We start from the raw sequence: 17,344 nt of genomic DNA on the forward strand, positions 1-17,344 counted from the left end.
TATAGTTGAAATGATAAGCTAGCTTAACTGTGTCTTGCTAAAACCATTTTTGCAGCCACAATCAGGGACAATAGAAAACACATATGTAGCCTCGGGTTCTGAGACATGAAGCCATTTCCAAAAGGAACATAATAAATCTAAATCTCATTTTGGTTCATGATGAATTAAAAAAGTCAGTTTTGTACAACTTGTGATTGGCAAGTTTTTAGCACAATCAGACCCGCCTCGCCCTGTCACGTATGGTTTACTCAAACCATCCATCTTACACTGGGAATTTAGAAATCAATGAATAATGTTTCAAAAACTTTTACAAGTGGGTATGAAAATGTCATTGACATAATGATTCCAATCCAATTTAGAGAAGAAAAAAATATTCCATTGTGATAAAAAAGAAAAAAAAACCTGACTGTGGATTAAAAGTATTTTTTCCTGTGACACTAAACAGATGATGCTTAAGAACTGATAGTACAATTACTGTGGAAGTGTAACATATGGCTCCATGCGTGATGCACATCTGTGGCATCAGCAGTGAATGTGGTTCCAAACTGAATGTAGAAACCCAAACGACAAAAAAAAAAAAACTTTCTGTAGGACAATGACAGACCACACACACTTGAAGCTACATTGATCCCTGTGTACGGGCGAATACTAAGAGCAATTCCACATTCTCCACAGTTTTCACTCATGTTACTGTCCCAGTTGATAAGCATGAAAATCCATTTATCTACAAAGGAACTGTATGGTCTGTATTTGACAATGTCTCTTTCATGGTCCCTAGCAGAACCCTTTTTTTTGTTCACAAAGCCACCCAACTGACTCCGTCACGTCTGTAATAGACCACACTCATTTGATATAGACATATCAAGCAACTTATTGCAGCGGTTTTTGCCGTGCATCAAGAGGAGCGGAGCTGGCCGACAGAAGCGGTGATACGCTCTGAACATAAAAGAACAATGGGCGCGAGGCAGATGCAGTTAAACGAGAAAAAGACACAGTGGACACCATACAGGGCTGCACATATGTTTGCTGGCATGAATGCATGGACAGAAAACCTAATGGAGACATGCTAAGGGTCACTGTCATTCAGTTCTCTCCTCTGTGTGAGTCATTCTCCTGACTGCTGGGTGTGCAGGAGAACGGGGATCCAGAATTAGGCCTCTGGGGAGGAGGAGGAGGAGGAGGAGGAGCCGTCAGATTACTGATTAGAGGGTGGGGAAGTGGTGGGATTAAAATGTGCATAGGTATAGACGGTAGCCCGACTAATGCAGCTCACAGCTCAGGTAAGGGCTTCGTCGAGCTTAGCTGTGGGGATTATAGTGTGCTTAATGCACTGACAAAACTGCACAGGTGGAAATGTTGCAAAAAAGAAATACAACTCTCCTGGAGATTCTTATCGAAACACCTTCCTCAATGTTATTCATTGCTGATCTAATCCATATTTGTGTAAATGAGCTGCACGGAGCTTTACAACACAAGGCAGACAGAAAAACCTTTGAGACTTTGGTATTAACAATGATGCTACGTCGTAATCACCCTCTGGCTAATGCAGCTAATGAATGAGAAAACGCTAGCAGGCTAACGGCTCTAATTCTCCTTCACAGGCTATCATGTTGCAGCCCGGAGACAGATCAATACCATTTGCTCAACACACAGGAGGCCTGGGAATCTATAAAAGGGCTTTTATTGAGTAATTAAACACCCATTACTGTCCCGTGCAGCCAAACAATAAATTTGATCAGCCTCTCAGGCACAGATCCAGCCCGTGATTAATACACAGTGCATGCATGACATAAAAGACCGCAATGACATTTTGGCTGTTTTAGACCCTAGAACAAGAGTTTGGTCCTTACAGCGGTTGTTTTCAGGTTCCACGTTATAGTCGGACCTTTGGGAAGCTCAGAGAGCAATTTCGTGCCTGTCCAGCAGCCTGTCTGACCGTCCTGGCCTGTAGTTTGAATCCCACCAGTACCACCAGTTACAGACACACCCTGCTTTTAAAAGTCCGGAAGTGAAATTTTAAACCTCGGTCAGTAACCCTGTAAAGGCAGTAATGTACTTCCAGGTGTTGTTGCTGAACAGATCCTGTAATTTTGAATATTTTAAAACATTTATATTGTGTAGAGGGTTTCATTTTTCCAAGAAAAAAGCAACAATACACACGACTAGTTTGGAAAACGCTTGAATTGTCCTATGACTTCTAATGTCTCTACTTATTTATTCACCCATTTCAGAGTTACTGAAGGCTGGATACTGTTCTTCTCAACATCCTTTTTGAACACTTGCACAATTGAAAATCCTGTTACAATCCCATCCTTGTTGGAGAATATTTAGCATTGTTGAGCCAACAATATGGCATCTGGGTGATTCTCCTAAATATGAATGGCCCATTCACAGGGCTCAATGGAGTTGCTTGGCAAAGGCCCTTCTTCCCCTCCCTCCTCCATACGCAAAACAATATTCAGCGCAGCAGTCTTGGCACTTTTCCCCGAAATCAACAAAAGAGGAACTTGAAGCTGTCCCTGAAACCCTCAAAGCATTAAGCCTCTGTGAGATGCAAGTACTTGGCACAAGCAAAGCGATTTATCGACAATGGGCAAATCATACAGTGCTTTGTGAGATTTAGGGGATACAATAGCACTCCGTTTCCAAAGCACACATTAGTAAGCATGTCATTGGGACCCCCTGGGGGATTTGAGCAGCCTAGAGGATTGTGTAGTGAAGAGGATAAATATATGTTACTGGGCAAGAAGATGGACCGTTGCCAGTGACTCCCTCCCTCACACAGCATACTGTGGATTACAGAGTGAGGAATACATTAATAGAATAATCTTCTGACCACATAAACTAACCCACCAACTGAACCCATTTGGCTTGTTAAGTGTATACATTGGAGTGCATCTAAAATCAATTTACAACCATTTAACAGAGCTCAAGAGGTGCAGATGAGGAGAGATTCTCGCCTCACGCACGCACGCACACATGCATACCGAGGGCTTCTGCCACGATTGACAAAAAAACAACAACAAAAAAACTTGTTATAAATGTGCAGCGCTTGCAGCCATGCTGATCTCTTAGTGCTAAACAAAACCAACAATGGACAAGCAGACGCCCACTCAAAAGTCAATACCATGCGTGCCTCCTCTTCCTCTTGTATGGTTAATGCATGATGCCAGGTAGGGGAGACAGACGGAGAGTAGGATCTCATTATACGCTGCGTGCTATCATTAGCCATCTACCACATGTGTCCATCCTGCCAGCAGAGTCATACAAGCAACATCCTAATGCTCTCGCCCGCTTCCAGTGGGGAAACTTGGCCACACACACACACACACACAGTGCAAGCATGAAACAACATAATCACACACATTCCTCCTTAGCAGGCCTGAACACACACACACACACACGCATGCAGACGTTAAGCAATTTCTCAGCGACTGAGCTGCAGATCGTTTCCTTTTTTATGTCACTGGGAAAAAAAACACATATGTACAAGTTGTTGATTGCTGGTCAAACAAAAGACAGTCAACAGTTTCATTTTGAAATTGAAGCTGAGGCAAATTTAGAGCCTGGCATTAGTGTTGATTGTACAGCACTTAAATGCAAATAAATGGGAATTTTAAGAATTATCATCAAAAGCATGACAACAGTGAAATTTCTGCTTTAACTCATAACTCTGCTAACAAACGCTGCTTATTCACAGCAGAAAAAATGAGATACATAAATCTTTTGTGTCTCTTGCTTTGCTTTAAAAAGCCACAAAAAGACTATAAAGGTATCACCTCAAGCTAGACAACATGTGACTTTTTTCTTCTTCTTCTTCTTTTTTTTTTTTTAACATTTTACAAACCAAACCAGTAAAAAATAAATAGATAAAAAAAATGTAGCAACCCTGCAATAGCCACAGTCAAATTTGGAGCTCTTTAGCAATAGAAGTTGTTTTTGCTCTCGCTCCCAGTTTGTGTCCATCTCCCTGAGGCCACAGGCAGCTAAGTGATGCTGTGCCACACGCCCAGCCACTCAACATCCTTTGTGTCCATCCCCTGGCAGCCTTCCAAGCTCACACAGACACCCATACACACATACAAATTCACTCTCGCACCAAATGAGCCATTGTTCATTAACACGCACGCACACCTCAACCGCCTCAGACAAAAATAAATAGATAAATAGATAAAAATAAAATAAAATAAAAATAAGAAGTGCTGCTGACTTACTTTCCATTTGCCAAAGGTGTCCTACTAATCAAGATATTCAAACTGAGTGGCGGATTGGGGGTTTGTGGGGGGGTTGCAGACGGTCACTATCTGGCCAAGCCTCGCTGTTAGCAAAATCAGATCATCCAGTCAGAGCCGCAAAGGGAGAGCAGCAGCAAGGCATTACAGTCAGCTCCTGTCTTGCTCTTTAGCTGCTGTTTTCTTTGGGCCAGTGCTTTTTCTTTTTCTTTAAAAAACAAACAAAAAAAAGGCTCTCGTCGGGGTTCTCCGTCGTCAAACCAAATGAGCGGCATCCCCTTCGCACACTTTAACAAGACTTCCATGGCAATAACCTAATTAGAAATGCTGCCTTCTCATTTCAAGGCACAATGTAAAGGATAAGCTGTGAGCTGCCATGTCTATTAAAGGTCTAATGGTGTGGAATATTTTTCCTTTTTTTAATAAGTCCTTAGCATATTTAACACTTCCAAACGCAGAATGCTTTAATATCTGCCAGAGAATCCGGGCCACGGGTGGTGGAGATTGCTGGTGAAGAGTAAAGGGAGGTGAACGGAGGTCTGTTTAAAATTCAGAAATAGGGGGATAGCGAAAGAAGGTAGGAGGGAGGAAAAAGTATAAAATAACTGTCGCTTTGATTTGATTAAAACCTATGAAAAACGATGCATTACATAAAATGAGAAACTTCAAACATTTTGTGGGGATTCAGAGTTCAAAGAAATGGAGATAATGCTTTTTAATCCTGGAATTAACATGGAAATGAATTTGACAGGATGTCTTTTAGAGGATGGTGTGTGTGTGTGTGTGTGTGTGTGCGTGCGTGCGTGCGTGCGTGCGTGTGTGTGTGTGTGTGTGTTGAGAGGGGGGTGATAAATCTGTAAATTTGGCTACATTGGTCATAGATCAGTTTCTGCTGCATTTATTGCAATTCTTTCCTCATTTGTGTCAAACTTAAATTCATGACCTCACATCTTTTAACGTCTAACTTTTTCTTACATGTTTTTTCCCGTTTTATAATAGCACCACAACCTGATGAACCACGTCTGGCATTTCAAGTGTAAAAGCACAATCTTAGCACTGAGCATCACAGGTTACAGCAGGATCTTTGGTAGTAAGCTGTAGGTATTACTCCTCCACTGAGTCAGTCTTATGTGGCTATCCCTTCACTTAAGAACACCCATCAGATTTTGACTGGATAATAACTAGTCAGCACTGAGAAGGAGAGATGCCAGGAAAAGTGAATAGGAATCAGAAGAGTGTGTAAAAAAGGTTGAGTTGCAACACGGGGAAAAGAGGAAAAAAAATAAAATTTATCAAGCGGCAACTGTCAGTCACAAAAAACAAAACCCCCATGTGAAACTATGAAAAAAAAAAAGATGCAGCCAGTGTAGCAGGGAAAAGAGGGGAGGGGGGGGAAACATAGAAAGCGGAAGAGCAGGATAGAGTGGATCACAGTGTCAAGGATTTTAAGGAATTGGCGTCCACTCATCTACGGAGAAACACGGGCAGCGGCCCTACCGACAGCTACCTGCCGTCTCTGAGAAGAGGAACTTGGATCAGCGAGGAGGGGGCTGTCAGCTAGCACGCAGGGAAACACACAAAGACTACACAGCCTCGCTACAGTTAGCTGACACACAGCTCCAGCACTGTCTTCTGGGACAGAGAGAGAAAAGAACGAGGGAGAGAGAGGAAGAGAGAGGGAGGAAATAAGTGGACAAAGAGTGAAATAGATGAGAGAGCAAAGAGACAAGATAGGCTGACGCACTGTCGAGCAAACGCGGAGAAAAGAAGGGGAGCAGGGAGGGGAGGTGGAGAGATGGAAGAGAGCGAAATAGACAGACAGGTCCGAGAGGGATTTGTTCTATTTGCATGCGCCAGGCTCCCATGGGGTCCAGCTCCGCTCGGCAAGCCAAGAGCACAAAAGATAACACTTAACATATTTGCTAAAAGATGACAACCCTGCCTGGATCTCATTTGAAGAGGCCCCTTTTGTCAGGATGCTCAGACAGGAGAAATCCACTGATATGGACATGGCAAAGACTAACAAATGTCTCTCTTTCTTTCCTTCCTTCTCCCTCTGTCTGAAAAGCCCGGTATTCCCCCCCAACATGCACATCCCCTTACATCTGGCAGGAGTCCCGCGGGGCAGACTAGATCGCACGCCGGTGGTTGCAGGATGGTAAAACAGCTTTTAATGGTAAACATTACATACTGATAGAAAGTGTCAGGATAATTTATTTATACGGCCCCGCTGGGAGTAGCTTAGCCACCCTCGCAGCACACCGACTCTCTCTGTTCATTTGAGGGAAAAGTCCACATTTAGATAGATAAAGTCAGAGTAAAGGGCCACCTGTTTGTAAAGCACTTTTTCTGCTATTCCTATTATTTCTCCACACTCTGTCCCTATTAGCTTTACTGTGAGGCCGTTGGAGATGTGAGGCGATACTTTATGTGTATAATGAGGGGGATTATTGCGACTGTCACTGCAACAAGCTCACACAGTGGACGCAGATCTTACGGTGAAGACTGGAGCAAAGGAATAAACAAACCGCTCAGTATCTACATTATTTACAGTAGGCCACACACACACACACACACACACACACACACACATACACAAATCAACAGCGCGTGTGGCTGCTCCTGCGTTTCCTTCTTGTGCACACACTCTTGCCTTTGGAAAAACTCATGCTACCCATCTCAAACGTCAGAGCCCGCATTTCACACGAGTCTCAAAAACAGCAACAAAGCAAGAACACAAGTGTACGTGAGCGCCCAATAAAAAGAACAGAAAAATCACATCTGCAAATCAGACCCGCACGTCCAAATAAAATCAGTTTGGACTAATTTAGGGAAAAAAAGCTGCAGAAACTGTTTAGTTTTAACTGTTCGCTGCTACTTACATGTGCATACCTGCATGCTAATTTGGAACAATGAAACCAGTATCAGGATAACTTCTACATTTTCACCAAAGTGTGAGAACATCAGCACGCGCACATATAAAGAGAAATAAAGGCGAGACACACGCAGCAGCAGGAGAGAGGAGGTGAGGTGAAGCGAACGACTGCATGTGTGAGCTCAGAGCTCAGAGACGAAAGGTTGAGTTCTCACTAACAGCCACTAGAAAAAAAAAACAAGACTGTGCAGTTACAGAACTTGGCTGTCATCCATCCTAAAACTCTCGCCTTCAACGTGAACCTTCTTATTGTGCATCGGCACAACAGCAACACGTATGCAGGGCTGTTTTGTTTGTGTGTTTATGTGGCTGAAATTTCAAAACTGAATTTAATTTTGGAGCAAGGTGTGCTCTCAATGTGTCATCAGCGTTCTTCTATCACGCAAGAAATCCCTCACCTGATTAGAAAAATAATAACTAGCACTGAATGTTTCTTTAGTACAATAAAGGAAAAAAGATATGGTGCAACTAAGGGGAAAAAAAATCATAAATATGTGTTTTTCACTTTGTAAAAATGTGACAGAGGTCTCGCGCACAGTGACTCCAGTCACATCCATTTGTTTCATTAAGTGATCAGTGAATTTCTGAGCACATTATTCTGTCTCAATGATATTTTGAAATGTCAAGGAAAAAAATAATTAGCCTACTCAAACTGCTGTATTTAATCTGCAGCTCTGAGGGTTTTCAAGAACAATATTCCATTACAAATATGTCATTTATTTAATATCTTGAAAAAATCGAATTAGAGCTGCAAAATTAAGCCATGTGTAATTTAGATGTTGCAGGCTTAGTCACCAAATATTAATTACCAGGTAGTGTGTGTGCTACACAAAGCTGTGTTTGTGTTACAGAAAAAAATGAGTTTTTAAAAAATTAAGAGAAAGAAAATTAATCCAAACAACACAGCTACAATTTGGACATCCATCTCAAACATGAAGAATTCACTTTTTGAGCCAACACTGAAAACAATCTGAGGTCATCAGCTCCCCCTAACCCCCAACCCCAGCTGCCCAATGTTATTTTAATAGTTTTACATACATTAATACACACACACACACACACACACACATACACATATACATTTAAGTGAACAAGTACATAAGTTGATGGAGAAAAAAACATCAACCTACCATAGACGCTGCTGCTGCTGATCATGTCGTGCTGGAACAGAGAGAAGAAGAGAGAGAGGAAGAGGAGGAGAAAGCATTGGAATTAATTTGTGGAAGAAAAGGCGGAAGGAAGGATTCCCTCTCAAAGAAAAAAAAAAGCTTTACAATAGGAGACACTTTCTGGGTGCAACACTGCTCGGATTTCAAGCCGTGTGAGAGGTGGGCCCTGCGAGTCTTTGGAGCAAGCAACTCAATAGGAGAGCCATCTAACCTACATGCATCTCATTAGAAAGTGGAGCCCGAGATGACAGGCAGCAGTGGAGGAGGAGGAGGAAGAGGAAGAGGAGGGCGATATCGGAGAAAAATCAACTGGTGCGGATCTGTCATCCGAGTTAAATCCGCTCGTTACGACCACAAATGTCCAGTTTGTGAGATTCATTAATAGCTACACGTGCCGCGATATCACCGGATCCGCTGACTGCACGCGCAACTTGTTGTAACCGTACTCGCCTCATGGAAGCTAATGGGGAGAGGAAAAAAGCCTCCGCGTGTGTGTGTGTGAGTGTGTGTGTGCACCCAAGTTGTGGCTTTTTTCTGTTCGGAGTGCCGCACAGTCGACACACACAAACAGGAAGCCAACGGTGCAGCCTACGTGTCCGTGCCTGTGCGATCCACGCGCGGCGTGGCGCAGGTGCGCTTCACCGACAGATGAATAAATAACCCGTTACGCAGAGGGCATCGCTCGCAAATCGGGAAACTTGTCAGATCACAAACTGCACATGCACTATTCCGAGATGAGCGGCGGGCTGCTCCGAGCTCGTCTCCTCCACACAGACGCGCTGTCTGCTCTGACCGCTCGCTCTAATTGCAGATGCAGCGGATCCCCGTTCCTTACCTTTTTTTTTTCTCTCTCTCTGCTCTCCAGTGACAGGTCGACCTCTCACGTGTGTGCGTGTGTGTGTGTATATGTGTGAGAGAGCGTGTGGGGGGGGAGTGTTATGGTCGCATCGATCCCTGGGAGGTGTCCTGCTGATGAGCGAGGTGCCGAGGTTAAGCCGGGATGCGTGTGAGCTGAAACCATCCCAAGTTAACGCAGTAGACACTGACCACAGCCACTGCCATGTTGGAATTTCACCAGCGCTGAACAGCTGCTTCTCAGACTGACCAGTACGCTCGGCAACGCGCATGCGTTAAAAGGAGGAGGCGGCGGTGAAGCGGGGAGGTGGTGGTGGTGGTGGGGGGTGGAAAAAAAATCCAATTGTTACCCATAAGGTTGTTGTGGGCACTTGATTTGTATGTTAAGTTTAGAAGTGGTGATGGGAGATGAGCCGAAAGAGGCAAACACAGAAAGAGTGAGGACGCCTGCGCTGAAGAAGAGGCGCCTTTAACAAGTCACTTCCACTCAGCTGTATTAGGATATGAAAGGTCACACACAGACAGACACACTTTAAGCGCGTTTCTGACGCAAAAGAAACGCCTTTTAATCTTTGCACATCACCGACGAACTGATTTTCTAACACGGACACTGATTTAAGCACAGTGCTTGCGATCGCTTAAAAGTTCTCACTGATGATAAACTTTAGCGTTCACCTCTTAAACCGAGCAGAGAAGAAGAAGATGGAGAGAAAAAAACACGAGCGCACGCAGCAGTCGCAAATATCTCTCAGTGATAATTATAGCAGGCAATATGGAATTAGCAATTGAAGCCCTAATTAGAATGAAATTGTCCCAGCTAGCGCGTTATCAAAGCGTCAGCGGGGAGACCAGGTTTAAACAAGACATCAAAGATGGAAGACCTGTCACTTCATTGTTCCTAATATCACCCCACTAAGTAGTTAGCGCGCAAGGGGGAGAAAAAAAAACATCGTTAATGTAGCCAAGTTTAAAGTGAGGTTATTAAAAAATGTGCTTGAAACAATAATAACTCGGGGTTAAATGTGCATCCATGCTGAGGTCACGCACACCTCCACCAGTGGCTTCCTTCCTTCCTCCTTTCTTTCCTTCCTTCCTTCCTGCTTCTTATGGCCCGGGCTTGCGCTGCAACTTTCGCTATCAATAATTATTATTATTTTACAATTCCACCACTTCATTAAAATTGTCAAGCCGGCAATGCAATCAAGGATTAATTAAAATTGATTGAAACCTTAGTTAATCACTATGTAATGGCTTCGTGGAGGAGTGATCTTTTTGTTAGGCAGCGCTAATTATTAGTTAGAGGGAAAAAGGCTTCCATGCATCAGGATTGTAATGTTTAAATGGGGAAAACAGGTCTCTGTGTTACATTCCAGTGTGTAACTACATTACAGAGCATCCCCCCCCCCCCCCCTCTGATTTCCATACTGAAGGCAAAAGATATAATTCAAGTGTTTTGAATATTCAGTGTTGCTATAAAAGGCTCCCACACTGCTGTGGAAAACCTTGTGTAAGGCTACTTTTGTGACGTGTAAAAAGTGTGTGTGTGGGAAAGATTTAACAGCAACATAAATCTAAATAGATTTTAACTCATTAGCCATTGGAGAGGTAATGATGTAAGTCTGCCACTAATGAGCTTAAGCTCTTAATTGAATAGGAGGGGGGTGGAGAAACACAGTCGCACACACACAAATATGGACACCCACACAGTGCACAAAACACAATGCGCATACACACCTTCCAATGCAATCCTGTTTCCTGTGTTCCTCCTCTCTGTCTTTCTCTCTCCATCTCCAGGGTCATAAGAACGGGGGGTGGGGGGGTTAGAGTCACATGACCAGCTAAATTTCAACCCCAGCGCCTGAAGACTTCAGTGTCGGCCCTCATCATTTCAACGCTACACTTGTTTTTTGGTGAATTTTTCCCCTCCCTCCACCAGCCCCCAAATTAATTCATTAAATAAATAAAACCCAAAGAAATCTCTCGTGTTATTTGTGAAATTACCGTGCTAAATGAAACACGAGTTCCTGTTCTTTAATGCGAGGCAAAAACAAAGCACCTAATCAAAGGAATCCCCGAACGTCACAATAATCAAGCTTCGGCTGCAAATGTATCATATTTCCGCTTATAAGAGGCAGAACATGCAACAAAACCCATTGCTTTGATGTCACCTCCCTGCATATCATATTTTTCTTCATCTTCTCCAAATAATTATCAGCACTTAACCTGCCTTGTCTGCCACGAAGTAAAAATGTCAGAATCTATTTGGATAAAGAGGAAAAGGCTTATAGAATAAAATGTTTTTTCTTTACATTATGAATAGGCCATATTCCCTTGGTAATACAGGCTGAAAATGAAAATGATGATATCCAATTTCTTAGTGTCTTCTATCAAATATACCCCGATGTAAACAAAGCCCATGTGAATGGGGTACAATTGTAGGGGAATCTCAAAGGCAGGAAATCCAAGGGGAGAAAACGGAGAGATTAGAAAAGCCCAGACAGTGTTTCCAGTCTCTCAGATAAAGAATAATAATATAGGGAAATAGAAAAAGGGATGAGTTGTCTGTGCTTTGAGGCTAGAGTGTGGCCAGTCCTCTTTTATAACCCAGACTAACGGCCTGATAGGACGCGGTGTAGATTTGAGCAGAGCCTATTGAACATAAGCTGCTAAATTTGGCAATAAGGGGAATGTGATTTACTGTAAGCTACAGTGGCCCAAGAGTGACGCAGCCACCTGCACACACACACACACACACCTGAGAGCATAAAAACACACACTAACAATAACTCAGTCACTCCGTTACTGTCTATTGCTCTCTCCCTCATTCTCCCTGACACGCAGTGTGAATGGCTGGCCCGCTTTGCCTCTGAGCCCTGTGCACACACACATAGACACACACACAGACACGCTCGCACGACCACTCATGCGGCTCAGCAGCACTGACTTTGACAAATAACCAGGAAGTCCTGGTGTTGGCTTAAAAACTCCAACTTGTTCAGTTGCAATTCTGCATTTGTCCTGCTTTAATGGCTGTGGAAGTGGCTTTGGAGGTAATCTGTCAGTGATTGATTAGAGCCTGGCCAAATCCCCCCTCACTGAACGCATTGGTAAGCTGCAGGCCTGCCTGCTGCTGCCGCTGCTGCTGCTGTGTGAGGCAGAGAGAGACAGAGCAGAGAAAAGACAACACGGAGACAGAGAGTTCTTCGATGTGCAAGTACATCGAAGAACTCAATAAGAATTCAGCTGGGAATTCATGTGTCCTTTTTTTAAAAGGCCAAAACAGCCACAAACTCATCTTGCATATATTTTGAAGCTGACAAAATCAAAGCAAGTAAGGGAATGTTTTATCTTTAGCAATATATTATTTCACACAGTGCCCAAAAATTCCTTATTTTATGTTTGGAGACAATCAAACCCCCAAACCACCACATTTCTTTCTTATTTTTTTTATAGCATCATTTAATAAAAATTATGTTTGTGAGAATTCAGCTCCAATATTTTGCAGTCATTAAGCATCAACCTGATAAAGGTCAAAGTCCTCATCAGTGGCAACCCCAACCCTAGCTCCACACACTAATCTAATCTTTTTGTTTTAGAGACAAACAAAAGGGACTCTTTTGGAAAATGTAAAAAATATTTGTGATCTCCTGATTGCTGAGGCTTTGGAGAGCAATACAAAAAAGTCATGATCTGATAGCACAGGGTAACATAAGGTGATCCTTCAACTATATCAAATTTATAGTAATTTGTTTTTCAAAAGATATTAAATATTTTATATTTTATATAAATATATAAAAAATGTTGATATGATGATATGATGTTTAAGATTTCACTGGAATATATATATATATATATATATATATATATATATATATATATATATATATATATATATATATATGTATACACTTGATGCCAAACTGTCAGTGTTAGGAGAAGAGGTATTTAGTTTATATGGAGTGCATCCTGATGTGAGAATATATACAGCATTACATTCTACTGCACCATGAAATATACTGTTGCCTACAGTACTGTGCAAAAGTCTCCCCCATTTCTCTGTATTTTGCTTCCATGTAGTCACTCTTTAATGGTAATTCTTAAGGAAGGCAAAGAGGGAGAAAAGGCTGAGGTATGCTGAATTACATAAGAAGCAGAATGAAAATTAGTGGCGACAGGTCTCAGTGATAAATCTGAATTCATGAGGAGGCTCTGGTTTGGGGCTGAAATCTTGTCAAAAGTAAAATTGCAGAAAAGTACAGTGGTTTCCCAGTTCAGGCTGTGTTCAAGAATAGACATGATAACACCAAATATTGACTTTCAAGCTCATCAGAATGGTGCTAACTCTGTTTTTGCCTCATATATTAGATTCATTTTAAGCTTGCACGTATTTTCCTGCCAAAACATAAAGAAACGAGGGGAAGCTTGAGACTTTTCCACAGTACAAAATGCTCCTCCTCCTCCTGCTTGAGTAGGCTACAATGAACAAAGAAAACTAGGCTATACATTTGTTGACAATAAGAAAAGAATCATCCAAAGATTGTGCGTAAAGAGATAAAATACGGGTGCTTGAAGCAGCCACGTCTCACGGATGCATTAGTTCAGATACAGAGGACCGAGGCCTCTGTCGACTTCACAATAGAATGAAATACAGTGTCACCATGTGCTGACATTGGTAAGAACTCTTCTTATGCGTCATAAAGAACTGTTTCTTGTTGGATTCTTCTGACAAATTCACAAAGCAAAGTCTCTTTGCAACTAAATGACCGTGTTATCCTCCATTTTTATGGCTGCACAGATTTAATCAATGAATACACTTTATTTCACATGCTGTAAATGAATTAGTCCACTGATGGTTACACCTCTAACGATGTAAGCATCACTTTTATATACTGACTGGATGAGTGCTTTTGAATTTTACCATTTCGAACAAAAGAGGTTATGCTGTTCATGAAGTAATCAAAGTAAAAACAATAAAACAGTGCATTTAAATGTGTGTGTAATATTCCCATTTGGCATTTAAAACGATCTGCAACGTTACAGTCTCTGTTCTAATCAGTCACAACTCATTTCCACTTCTTTCTGCTTTTCTTTTATAATCAAAGACAAGCAAGTCCTTTTGCACATGCACAGGCTCTGACCATGAAAATGTTCAGCATGAATCTTAATATCACTTAAGTGATAATTATTCTGCTCGCCACAAACCTGACTAACAAAATGGAATTCAATCAGAGCCTGTGCATAATGACAGTCATTATGAAAATAATGAATAAAAAAGTAATAATGACATCCCTATCTGCATTCATACCTTTTTTCTCACACATCTCCATGGTGATTGGAGTTCTTTTTCTCTTCCCAACTCTACATTCTGGCTGCCCCATGGCCGCTTTAATCACATTGTTTATGGTAAACCAAGCGTAGTGTGCTAGCTCTGTGCGTGGACTCATTTAATTAACCACTTGAGAGGTGTAGCTGAGTAGTGCAGCATTGGCTCCTGCAGTGGTGAGTGCAGGGTTATTGTTGCTGACCGGTCTGTCTCTATCTCTCTCTGTTGCCTCTTTGAAATCAGACCAATCTCCCTCAGAACAGGAATTTGCTTTTTTTTTATTATTATTATTATTATTTTTTACCACTAATGCAAATCAACATGTGACAATCAGGAACAATATAATTATAATAAAAAAATCTCTTCAGTGTTGTGGGAAGAACCGATGACACATGCTGGGATTAAATGATAAATCACAGGCTCCTCTGCTTCAATCAGTTGTTGAAATTAAAAAAGAAATTTACTCTGAGCAGATTAAGAATTGAAAGATTTCAAATGCCCAGACCGTAAATTGAATTTTTTAAAACATATACATTTACAGTTCTTACACGTTCTTGGACATTGATGCAGTTTTCACAGGTTTACCTCCGTACCACCACCCTATTTGACGTGATGCAGCTGGAGTGCAGACTCTCAGTTTTAATTCAAGGGGCTGAATAAAAACACTGCATTAATTTGGGGTGTGCAACGTAGTCTCAAAATTATATCTGACGATACAGAAAAAAAATACTAGACTGCATTTTATCATTCAGCAAGCTGCTATTAGTGATGAGAGACTACAAAGTTCAAAGAGTGAATTTAGGGCCACAAGTTGCAAGCAGCAGTAGCAACTATATAGTATAGCTCTTCCACAGAATGTCTTTATCCTGTCTTCCTTCTCTCTTCCCAACCGGTCGCAGCAGATGGCCCCGCCCCTCCCTGAGCCTGGTTCTGCTGGAGGTTTCTTCCTGTTAAAAGGGAGTTTTTCCTTCCCACTGTCATCAAAGTGCTGCTCATAGGGGGTCATATGATTGTTGTTTTGTTCTCTGTATGTATTATTGTAGGGTCGACCTTACAATATAAAGCGCCTTGAGGCGACTGTTGTTGTGATTTGGCACTCTATAAATAAAATTGAATTAAATTGAATTATCATGCAACAGTAGTGATGCAGCAATATGACACAACATAAATCAAATGTAAACACAAAAGTAGCTTAGGTACTGTTTTTCCTGGAAATTTTAAGTAAAAGCAGCTTTGTGTCATATGGCATGCAACCAGTGAATATTCAAGCCATCCTAGGTCACGTCCTTTACTTCTGGGTTGCACTTCAGCAACTGCCAGCATCTCGGCTTCATGGCCCTTCACAGTTTGGTTGTACTTGACAATGTGTTTTTGCCTCAAAACAAGTCTAATATTTCTGCCTTAAGCCAGAATTGTCACGTCTGGCGTGGCAGACGTGTGGAGTTGTAGACAGGACCCAAGATGCAGCTTGTGACGAGAGTGAACTTTATTTAGTGAGGCGGATGAAAAACAGAAACGGTGAGGCGAGAATAAACTTAAACTGGAACAACTAACAAAAACAAACCTAAAACCAAACCCAGAGAAGTAGGGAGACACAACAGAGGGAGATACACAGACCATAAGGGGCGATCGTGGCTCAAGAATTGGGAGTTCGCCTTGTAATCGGAAGGTTGCCGGTTCGAGCCCCGGCTTGGACAGTCTCGGTCGTTGTGTCCTTGGGCAAGACACTTCACCCGTTGCCTACTGGTGGTGGTCAGAGGGCCCGGTGGTGCCAGTGTCTGGCAGCCTCGCCTCTGTCAGTGCGCCCCAGGGTGGCTGTGGCTACAATGTAGCTGCCATCACCAGTGTGTGAAGGTGTGTGTGAATGGGTGGATGACTGGATATGTAAAGCTATATATATATGTAAAGCTATATATATAGCTATATAAATACAGGCCATTTACCATAACGCAGACAAACCAGCAACAGGCAGGAGAACACACAGGGCTTAAATACACACAGCAGTAGTAATCAGTAAACAGTAATCAGGGGATGGGAGACAGGAGGGAAGCACACCTGGGTGAAATCACAACAGACGAGGCAGGGGAAACGTAAACTGAACATACTCACATAAGACAAGGACCTTCAGAATAAAACAGGAAACTAACAGACACAGAGAACCAGACAAGACACTGAACTGAACAGACAGACTCACAAGCAGACACAGTGACACTATATACAGACAGAGGGAACACAGAGAAGTGGGAGCAGGCAGGCACAAAACAAAACCCTAACGAATGGCAAACCGAACCCAAAGACATCACAGAATAAACAAGAACACAGAATATTATAAAGAAACACAAAACACTGAGTCGTCAGACTCAGGACCATGACAAGAATGGATTTCTTGCGTATTTTGTAAACCATTGTGATGGTTCATCAACTGCTTGCACTCCGATCTCATTCTCAGGCATTTCTGGGCTTGTCTCATTGTAACATCACTGTTACAGTGTCATACTGGCATTATTTTGCACAATACGATGTGGCACAAATGTAAATATGTTTAGGATAAATAATATGCTGATTTGTACCTCTTTGTAGAAAACCCCCTTTTGGGCAATAACTGGCTAAAGTCTGGAGCTCTTGAACATTGTCAAAGAATGGGTGTCCTCTTCTGTAATGCTTTACCAGGCCTTTACTTCAGCTGGCTTTGGTTATTGCCTGTTTCTAACCTTTCTGGCTTCAGTTTTGTAAGTAAAAATTCCTGATTTGGCCACTTCTGTATGGTACACTTATTTTCAGTTGCGACATAATGCAATATGCTTCAGATCATGATCTGTTCTAAGCCTTG

General features: G+C 42.1%; 1 protein-coding gene across 1 annotated transcript in view; it reads right to left on the reverse strand.

The window, feature by feature from the left end:
* The window catches only part of LOC146491937 (fidgetin-like), a 36,887-nt gene extending 26,295 nt beyond the window's left edge, over nucleotides 1-10,592 (reverse strand). The window contains exon 1 of the mRNA XM_085151598.1: nucleotides 8,298-10,592. Coding sequence (XP_085007724.1) covers nucleotides 8,298-8,322 — 25 coding nt within the window. The 5' untranslated portion in view covers nucleotides 8,323-10,592. The remainder of the gene's footprint in view (nucleotides 1-8,297) is intronic.
* Nucleotides 10,593-17,344: the final 6,752 nt, after the last annotated feature.

Source organism: Neolamprologus multifasciatus, chromosome 23, assembly GCF_963576455.1.
Source record: "Neolamprologus multifasciatus chromosome 23, fNeoMul1.2, whole genome shotgun sequence".
In the NCBI taxonomy this organism is placed as follows: domain Eukaryota; kingdom Metazoa; phylum Chordata; class Actinopteri; order Cichliformes; family Cichlidae; genus Neolamprologus; species Neolamprologus multifasciatus.